The sequence below is a fragment of the Musca autumnalis genome, unplaced genomic scaffold, assembly GCF_047663935.1.
Source record: "Musca autumnalis isolate F117 unplaced genomic scaffold, ASM4766393v1 scaffold_1, whole genome shotgun sequence".
Classification (NCBI taxonomy): domain Eukaryota; kingdom Metazoa; phylum Arthropoda; class Insecta; order Diptera; family Muscidae; genus Musca; species Musca autumnalis.
The window spans coordinates 309275868-309286522 of record NW_027411644.1 but is presented as its reverse complement, the minus strand read 5'-3'; the positions used below and the strand labels follow the sequence as shown (position 1 = coordinate 309286522).

Genomic DNA, 10655 nt, shown 5'->3' with positions numbered 1-10655 from the left:
TAATTTTAAAAATCATTGAATTCGATTGTTTTTAAAATTGTTTGACATTTTATTCAAACACCACACACACATACACAGTTTGTGTATATTGTTTTGAAGTTTTAGGAATACTCGAATGAAAAAATTTAAATTGACATAAAGCTTTGGCTAACCTTTCTTATTAAACCATGTTGTGTCTGAAGTAAAGGAACGCTTTTCGAGTAAAAAGTTGTAAAACTTGAAGATTCTTGAACGTAAAGGAACAGGGCTAATGTATGGAATGTCCCAAAAAGCCATGTCTAAAGCGCTCGGCACATACGATGCGTTGAGCGTCGCGGTACAACAACCACATGAAAAAAGTGTAAGTGATGCCAAGTTTTTTGAAAAACAACAATCTGACTGACGCATTAAAGTTAAACATAATTTAACTGTTTTGGGACAACGCGTGTCCCAAAGTGTCACTAAAGCCCTCGGCACATAAGCGCTCGGCACATACGGTCCGTTTAGTGACACGTTGGGACACACGTTGTCCCAAAAACGTTAAATTATGTTTAACTTTAATGCGGCAGCCATATTGTTGCTTTCAAAAAACTTGGGTTCACCTACATTTTTTTCATGTGGTTGTTGTAACGCAACGCTCAACGCACCGTATGTGCCGAGCGCTTAAACGGACCGTATGTGCCGAGGGCTTTAAATACGTATGTAAGCACATACTAATAATCCTGCCTTCCATAGTACAATAATCTAGCCCTGCCTTTTGCTAACCCTGCGTTTACAAATGCCAGTATTGGCAAGACAATAGCAAAAATACAAACCTTTTTCACAAATACATTTATAAATTTTTAAATATGTATAGAGAAAAGTATGAATGTATTGGTGAAAATGGTTTGTAACTTTGCTATTGTCTTGCCAATACTGTCTGTGTGTAAACGCCTAGTAAACTACGGCACATGGTAGAATAAAGTAAAGGTAGGCCACAGCTAACAGCTAATTACAATTTTTTTATTTTTATGGCCTAATCTGTCAAAAGCAGGGTTGGCATTTTATACTGTTTTTGACATTATGCAATCATAAAGGTAGATGCATCGCTGAATTGTTCCAACAAAAAACTTCTGCTGTAACACTATATCGTAAATTGAAAACAAGGACAAAAAATATGTATTCGCGTGGCAAAAAAAATTGTTGATTTTTTATCAAAACTTACGAATGAACGATTTATTAAATATTGATATTAATTTAAATTTGTTCCAAAAGTACGGGAATGTAAAAATTACAATTTTTGTAAAAATTCTGCTGACATTTATCTGCAAATCGGATGCCAGCAATCACGATGTCAGATTAGCCAAACTTGTCAAGTAGAAAATAAGTGTATGGCATTTTTTCACAGTCATAAGTCCCAATTTACATTAGGCGAGTTTACTTGCGGCAATTGTCAGTTTGATGGAGAGAGAGGTGAGGCATATGGTAACCCTTTGCCTCTCAGCCCCCTCTCTCACCTACAAACTGACAATTGCCGCAAGTAAACTCGCCTAATGTAAATTGGGACTAAGTTTGGGAAGAACTTTTGCTATTTTTGGAACACTTTTCCAACAAGAATATTCTGGAGCTTAGCTAAAGAAATGTTTTTTACCAAGGCCTACAGAAGGTCGGCCATTCAGTGTTCTGTTAACAACTTTTGACAACAAACATACTAGATTGTTCATTATTGTGATTTGATTTCCTTTGTATTTTATGTCACAATAATGTATTTGACAGCAAACTAAATAGTCAGGGCTGAGTGTCCGACTGTATAGACTGTGGTTTTTACTCTATATGGCACTAACATATAAAAAGTGAAGCTCTAGGTTCCATATGTTTTTGTAATACGGGATAGCTATGCAGATTATTATTGTACCATGCCATTTGACGTTTATAGCCATGGCTGCAGGGTGGCATTTTTCAGTGATTTTCATACCTGGCCTACCACTACTTTATTGTACCATGCTACGGCAGATGAAAATAAAGAGTACTTGAAGTTTTGTTTATGCCTCTTCGTTCGAGTTTATCATATCTGCATTAAAGATAATAAACGATCCTGATATATGCTCTGTTTCAGAACCTGCAAGAAGCTACTACTTTTCACTACGATAACATTTTTTCCTTCATGTTATCGAAAAAATAGTAAAAATTAGTACGAGGGTGGTTCGGAAACTTCTTAGCCTATTTATAAGAAAGAATAGTTAGTTTTTCAAAAATATTTTTATTTTTCAATATAATCTCCTGAAACTTCAATACACTAACCCCCAGTTTTTGTAAAAATGTTTATTCTTCTCACACGAATTGTCAAATTTTGTAGATCGATTTACTCGCTTTAGCGCAAATGTAGAGCGCTGATTTTTAAATGAGGAATCCTTAATGATATATGGAACGGGTATACGAAAAATTAGATGTGTATGTCATCTGGGGGCTGAGCTATAAATGCCTAAATTATTACGAATATAGACGAACGAACAAAAATAAGTTACAAAAACTGGGGGTTAGTCCAACGCTTTTCTAGCAATTCTATCCCTTGATTAAAATAGTTTTCCTCAAGGTCTTCAAAATAGTGGTTTACAACTCTAATTGCATCTTCATTTGAGGTAAAACGATTTCCAGCAAGGAATTTTTTAGATTTGGGAACAAGTAAAAGTCACTGGGAGCTAAATCAGGAGAATAAGGTCGGTGGTCAAGCAACTCGTACTTTTATTCGTTGATTTTAGCCATTGTTAAAACACTCGTGTGCGCTGGTGCGTTGTCTTGATGACAAATTATTTTTTTGTGTTGTAAGCCAGGACGTTTTTCTCGAATTTGTACATTTAATTGATACAAAAGGTTGCAATAGTACTCTGAATTTATTGTTTTACACTTTTGCAGATAGTCAATCAATAAAATACCTTTGAAGTCCCAAAAAACCGTTGCCATAACTATACCATCCGATTGAATTGTTTTTGCCTTCTTTGGGGCACTTCCTCCAGCTTCAGTCCATTGTTTGGATTGTTCTTTTGTCTCTGGAGTATAGTGGTGGATCCATGTCTCATCAACAGTTATGAAACGACGCTTAAAATCCATTTTATTTCGCTTAAACGATCCAAACAAGCTTGAGAAATGTTCATTCTTATGCGATTTTGATCGACTGTTAACAAATGCGGCACCCATCTTGCAGAAAGCTTTTAATCTGTAGTTCTTCATGCAAAATTAAATGGACTCGATCATTTGAGATACCCATGATATTAGCAATTTCAGGCACTTTTATTCGTCGATCATTTAATACCATATCATGCACTTTGGCTACAATTTCTGTTGTTGTTGCTGTTTTTGGACGTCCACTATGTGGTTCATCTTCAATGCTTGTATACGACCACGTTTAAATTCAGCAACCCAATTTTTTACTGTTGCATATGAAGGAGCACTTTCACCTAATACATTCACCATATCATTATGAATTTCTTGTCCCGATAAACCTTTTTTATGAAAATATTTAATGACAGCAAGCATTTCTAATTTTTCCATTGTAAAAAAATTGCGGATGCGTCTTTTTTGAACACCTGTTTCTATATGAAGGAGTTGCCAGATCGAAACAAAATTTAACATGTGTTCATAACAGAGATGGAAGTTTCCAAAACACTTAACTTTTTTCTGTATATATACCGCGCTTTTTGTCCTAGGCATGGTACAATAATTCTTAGGTAGGCCACAGCTAACAGCTGATTACAATTTTTTTTGTTATGGCTTAATCTGTCAAAACCGTGTTGACATGCAGAGTTGATATTTATTATTGATCAAAAAATTCAACTCTGTTTTGTTTTCATTTCAACATTTCGTTCTTCTTCTTCTTTGTATACTCATCCGTTATCATTCATCAAAACAATTTTGACGTTTTAAGCCATAGCGACAGGGTTGTATTTTTTTTGGCGATTCTCATACCTGGCCTACCTATGAATTATTGTACCATGGTGCTAGGCTAAGAAGTTTCCGAACTGCCCTCGTAGATTCTTGCAGTACTGGAACATACCAAGACATATCTCGAATACTCAAAAGGTCTGTACGATAACTCAAAAGGTCTGTACGATAACTCAAAAGTTTGTACAAACTTGTACAAACTTGTACAAACTTGTACAAACTTGTACAAACTTGTACAAACTTTTACAAAATGCTGTTCGATAACAAAATTGTTCAGTAAAAGAGAAATGAGAAGTGCTTACTAGTAGTTGCAAGAACTTGCAAATACTTTTTACTTGCGAAGTTATCGAAGAGGCCTCCTGACAACATATACGACATTCCACCATGAGATGAGATATAAAGTACGAAAAATGGCCTAATACATTCGGTATGTTGATCGTCATTTTACGCGTCAAAAACAACCAACACGTTAAAAAGTGTAAGTGATGCAAATTTTTTACGTTTTCACGTGGTTGTTGTAATGCTGTTCTCAAGGAAGGCATTGTGCAGAGGCCTTTAAAGAATGAAGAGAGTTAACTTAACTTACGCATTTTTGATGTGGTTTTTGTTTCCAAAACGCTACGCGGCTCACAGCGGGGGCCACAAAGGGCTGTCGTTCAAAGCGACATTCCAACATTTAGGAGCCTAAATACATTCGGTCCGTTTTTTTGAGTTTTCATGTTTTTGTTTTAGGTCGAAACCTATAACTTTGCGTGTTGCGTGTGCGTTCAAATATACAAAAACAAAATGCGTAATGCGTAAAACGATACTCAATGGTCCTACTTTGACGAGGTCTTAAGCGCCAGTATAAACTTACTTTATTTCCTCTCCATTTTATAACAATTTATTCTTTAAAATACTTTTCTCTTAAAAACTTGACAACTGCCACTTAATTTCCGTACAAATTGCAGTCTCACCCTGGGTTATAATTTGATTTTGTTTTGACATTGAATTTCGCAACACATGTTTAAGTCAACTTTGAAATCATCTGTTTAGGTTACGTCAAATTTCATTTACCCCCCAATAGAAAGTTCCTATTTCTTCTTCGTTTAAGATAAATAAATAAGAAATTAAATAATTTGGACAAGAATCCAATTGGAAAATATTTAAAATACCAATGATAAGATAACCAGGCATTGTAAAATTACAACAAGGCAGAGTGTCAGTGAAAATTACTGAAATAAAACCGCTGTGGGCTGTGGATCTATTGGATAACACTACATCAACCAGCTATCAACCAGCTGTAAAAACTGTGTTGTGCGTAGATCAAGGTGAAAAGAAAGACAGAGAAATTGTTGTGCCAAACATAACAACATTGACAGCAAGACAAGAGATCAACGGAGTCGTCTTAACCATTTAAAGAATGCTTTACATTGAAGATTGTTGCTATTAATGGTGAAACAACCTGCCCAATCAAGTACCAAGTTCACATCAACAGGGAATTCGTTAAAATATTCACCACTGTACACGTACGTTTGCGGGAGAGAGGTAAGAGTTAACATTCAAAGCCTCTCTCTCTCTCCATCTCAAGCACGCCACGACGATTGTGTAAATCAATAACCACGGCTTTGATTTTTTGGTAAAGCTTTCTTGGCTAAGGCGCAGGCGCCTCTGCTTCTAAACAAGTTTCATCTGAAGGCTTAGCATTTTAACAGCAGCACACAGTCAACAACAGCCAGCAACTGCAAACTAGCGAGCGAGTTAAACTAAGCTCAGAGGCACTTGCAGCTTAAAACACGAAACACTTTGTTGAAGCTGTTGGAACTAAACGCAACAAAAATTGTCTTTAAGCCATCGTCCCCGGGTTGTCGCTGTGTGTAACCGAAATACAAAAAAATTAAAAGAAATTCAAAAGAAAAAAATATTTAAAATAAACCCAGCGAATCATTAGAGGTCACTAAACTTTTTCTTTAAGTAAAAAGTCCAAAAACGAGTAACCCCAACAAAAAACGAAAACAATTCTTGTGTTTTTAAAGAAAAATTCAAAAATAAAAAAAAGAAAATTTGAATAAAACGCTGCATGTGAGTGCTGTGTAACGTTCGAAAGAAAGTCAGACAAGAAATAACAAGAAACCAAATGAAGTCGTTGTCGTGATTTAAGCAACAAGTGTTTTTTCTTCTTTCTTTAAAATTAAAACAGTGTCCTTATTTTCTTTCCGCCGCCCCACCTTTATAACCATAAACAAAATTCGCAAAATTCACTTACGCAAACCTACCCACAAAGGATAATAATCATTAAAATATCTTAAATTTTTTGAGCAAAGAAATTGTCTAAAACAAAAGTAATCATGGCCTGTTTAAGTACTTCCGGTCGCCAAGGACTGTTTGTGGCAGTCGGTACGCGTCGTTATCACAATCACAAATATCTATGTCAACTTATGCTGCAACCGCAATTGCAGCAACAATCGGGCAATAACAACACCCACAACAACTCCTCGACCACGCGTAGATCATTGAGTAGTGCCACCACCGCAACCACCACCAACAACTTAACTAATAAAACTGGTATTGTTGCCACTACTTCAACAACTTCAAGGTTGTTGAGCTGTAATGCAATAAAAACTTCCGCTTCCTTGTCCAACGCACCAACATCATCGTCGTCATTGCAGCATAACTTTAAACGTTACTATCACGGATTAAAAGATGTTAACCACAATAGTAATGTCTTCAATGTTATGGTAAGTTGCATTCGTTTTTTTTTTTTTGATATGAGAAATAATACCAAAAGGTAGATTAAGTTATTCTTCTGTATTTTTAGAAAGTTAGAGTAGCGAGCTATGGTATGGGTTTAACAAGAAATTGAAATGTGATAAAAAATTCAACACAAAAGGGTTTACATCCGTTCTGATAACCAAACCGTCAAGCAGGACAACTCATGTAGAAATAGTACTGGATGATCTTCTGAACCAGTTCCATTTCAAATAACTCTATTTAAACATAATTTCATAACATCACATATTTCGGAGCCTCATGGTGATTCAGAATGTGATAAAATCACATACTTCAAAGTCGGGCATCATTTTATTTTACTGGCCAAATGGCGGATATTTGAAATATGATAGATGGTAGTAAAAAAATTAGTTCAACGCAAAAACACCTGTTTAGCGTGCTCCTGAAAACGAATATTTTAAGTTATTCTAGAACAAATGCTAATTTTGTATTTTATTTTTTACTCCACTTCTATATTTTATTCAAATTCAATGGAATGAAAGAAGCTTCCAAAGCCAAAAGGGCCAATGCGTTTGTTTCGGAAAAAAATATTTTACACTTGGATTTTAATCCAATTGCTCGAACTTTTTATACCCTCCACCATAGGGTGGGGGTATATTAATACCCTGTTTCACTAAGCCGATTCGAATACAGACTCGTTCGAATTACTACCAAACTCCTGTTGCTCTAGAAAATTTGTGTTTGATTGAAAATAAAACTGAAACATATATTTGAAAAATAAAAAACAGATGTTTATTAGTAGTTCGAACGAGTTTCTATTTGAAACAGGCCATAAGTTTGTCATTCCGTTTATAACTACTCGAAATAATCATTGTAGACCCCACAAACAGCGTGCAATTCTACATCAATATAGCCATGTCCGTCCGTCTGTGGAAATCACTCTAGCGTCCGAACGGATTGACGTAGGTGGATGACATTTTGGGAAAATCTATTATTTGTACGTTGGACTTTTGGTATAGAAAGCGGGCTATGTAAGTCCACGCTTTCGTATAGCCCCCATACAAAACGACGCGTGACGCGGTGGAGGGTATAAAAAATTCGGCCCGACTGAACTTAACGCTTTTTATATCCTCAGCCTTTATGCTAAAGACGGTATTTACACTTTGATACGATCAAAAATGTGCCTCATCGAAATAATGGTTTTAGACCCCAGGTATGTTTGTACGATATCCGTTTCACACAATTTTGAGTAGATCTAGCAATGTCCGTCCGTCTGTCTGTCGGTCTGTCTGGCTGGTGCGCACGATCTCCCCCACAAATGTTCAAAAATTTTCGCAAAACTTGTGCGCACGATAACTCGTGCGTGTAATTTCTACCAAACTTAGATTAGGTTCCAATATGGACTCAATCGGTCCACTCCTTCGGGTACCTCCCACACAAAATTTCGGAAAAGTTCAGTTTAGGACCTGGTCTCGAATCGCTTTGATTTTTGTTTACGCAAGTTGTATTCGCTGTCCTCTATACGACGCTGTAAGTTTCATTAGGGGCAAGTCCATACTTCCTGAGAAAATAGCCTGAAAGTTACAAAAAACCCTATGACACCGTGTGTAGTGGTTGGAGCGCAGGATAACTCTCGAACGGATCTGCCGATTCGGTCCAAAATTTGGCTTTCGTAATATTTTGCCTAAACTTAGTTCAAGTTCAAAGATGGATTATATCGGTCCACTCCTTCCGGTACCTCCCCCTCAGAAGTTCGAAAATGTTCGGAAATTTTGTGCGTACGATAACTCTTGAAGGGAGTCACCGATTTGGTCCATACTTTGCACATTATGAAATTTCTACCAGACTTAGATTTCGGAAAAGTTCAGTTTAGGACCTGCTCTCGAATCGCCTTGGTTTTTGTTGTAACGTCTTGTATTCACGGTCCCCTATACGAAGGTACAAGTTTCCTCAGGGGCGAGTCCATACTTCCTGAAAAAATAGCCTGAAAGTTGAAAAACAAACCCTATGACACCATGTGTATGGGTGGAAGCGCAAGATAATTCTCGAACGGAAATACCGGTTCCGGCCAAAAATTTGGCCTTCGTAATATTGTTTCCAAACTTAGTTTAAGTTCGTAGATAAGCCATATCGGTCCACTCCTTCAGGTACCTACACCACAAAAGTTCAAAAATATTCGGAAACATTGTTGGCACTCTTGATGGGAGTGACCGATTTGGTCCACACTTTACACATTCTCATAATATCTACCAGATATAGATCAGGTTCGAATATGGACTATATTTGTCCACTCCATCCCGTACCTCCCACACAAAATTTTGGATAAGTTCACTTTAAGACCTGCTATTGAATCACTTTGATTTTTGTTGAAGCAACTTACAGTCGCTGTCTCAATTACGATGGTAAAATTTGTTTCAGGGGCAAGTCCATACTTCTTAAGAAAACAGCCCGAATGTTGTAAGAATCCCCTACGGCACCCCCATGGTCTATTCCTTTAAGTACTTTTTCAGCAAAATTTTTGAACTTTAATCCTAATCAAAATTTTTGTCGGTTCTACGAGACCAAAATTTTGAAACCCCCTAAATACATAAGTTTTTTGTGAAAAAAAGTGTTTCAATTTGAACAGGCTGAGGGTATATCTCTGTCGGCAAAGCCGACTGATACTTTTTTACTTGTTCTACTTGTTTTTCTTCATTTTTATATCCTCAACTCTTAGCTTAAAGAGGGTATATCCAAATAATGGCTTGGAAGTATGATTTGACGAAATCCGTTTCAGACTATTTGATGTTGATTAAGCACTGTCTGTCTGGCTATTGCGCACGATAGCTCTCGGACGTATCAACGTATCGTAATATTTCTTCCAGACATAGATCTGTATTGGAATTATGTAACTCATTTTTTGAGTTATCAACAAAAATCGGTATAATTAAAACGCAAAATTGTGAATGAAATGTATCGGTAGGCCATGGCCACAACTTTATTTTGGTTGTTAAAATACCGAACATTTTCGTTAAATACCGAAATTCTCGTGTATTTTCTTAGGCACACTTCACCTTTCACTTAACGCCTCAGGCATTTTGTTCACCGCATTTACTCCCATTTTTTGCGAATACTCGAAAAATAAGCGACAAGTTTCCGATCGGTTTGATTTTTTTCGCAGAGGGTTGTCTTCGGGGCCCCTATTATCGAACATTTTCGTTAAATACCGAAATTCTCGGGTATTTTCTTAGGCACACTTCACCTTTCACTTAACGCTTCAGGCATTTTGTTCACCGCATTTACTCCCATTTTTTGATTTTTTTTCGCAGAGGGTTGTCTTCGAGGCCCCTATTACGGAAATATGTAAACATCGGTTGGAATATTATCGACCAAATTTTAATTAATTTTCGGAAAAGTGCGGTCTAGGATTTTTTTTCTCTAATTGTTTTGACTTTTTTTGCAGAGGGGATTTCTCGCGGACCTATTACAACGTTTCAATTTTTTGGGACATGTCCAAACTTCCTTATATAATGGCATAAAGGCTAAAAAAAACCTGCCGGCACCACTTAAAACGACTGGTGGCACGAAACTTTACACATCGTAAATCTTCTATCAAACGTACCTAAATTTCCAGGAAGGACCATTTCGGACAATACCTCTTTGAGTACCTCCCTCACGGATTTTCGCTTAAGCTCAGTTAAGGGCGGATTGGGGAATGTTTTGAATTTTTTACCGGAGATACTCTTTGTAATCCTGTTTACAAGGATATACTTTTTCGGGGGCAAGTCCGTGCTTCGTGTCATAATGACCCAAAAGCCCAAAAGATCCTACAATGACCAACTAAAATGGTTGGTGGACAGGAAACCTATAGAAAGGAGTTACTCGAACCATCGCTACCTCTATCACAAAAGTAAACAAATTTCGTTTAAATTCAGTTTATTGTCTAGAAATTTTCTTCGCATATAGTCCTTAGGATATAATTGCTTTCGTGGGTAAATCCATGATTCCTGACATAATGTTCCACAACCTTAAAACTCTACAGTGCACATCGGAATATTTATCTCAAAATT

General features: G+C 36.7%; 1 protein-coding gene across 1 annotated transcript in view; it reads left to right on the top strand.

Annotated features, from left to right (window-relative positions):
* The first annotated feature begins 4899 nt into the window (after positions 1-4899).
* qless (decaprenyl diphosphate synthase subunit 1 qless) overlaps positions 4900-10655 on the top strand; it is a 173777-nt gene continuing 168021 nt past the window's right edge. Inside the window, exon 1 of the mRNA XM_073962187.1 lies at positions 4900-6614. Within this exon, the coding sequence (XP_073818288.1) occupies positions 6225-6614 (390 nt within the window). The 5' untranslated portion in view covers positions 4900-6224. The remainder of the gene's footprint in view (positions 6615-10655) is intronic.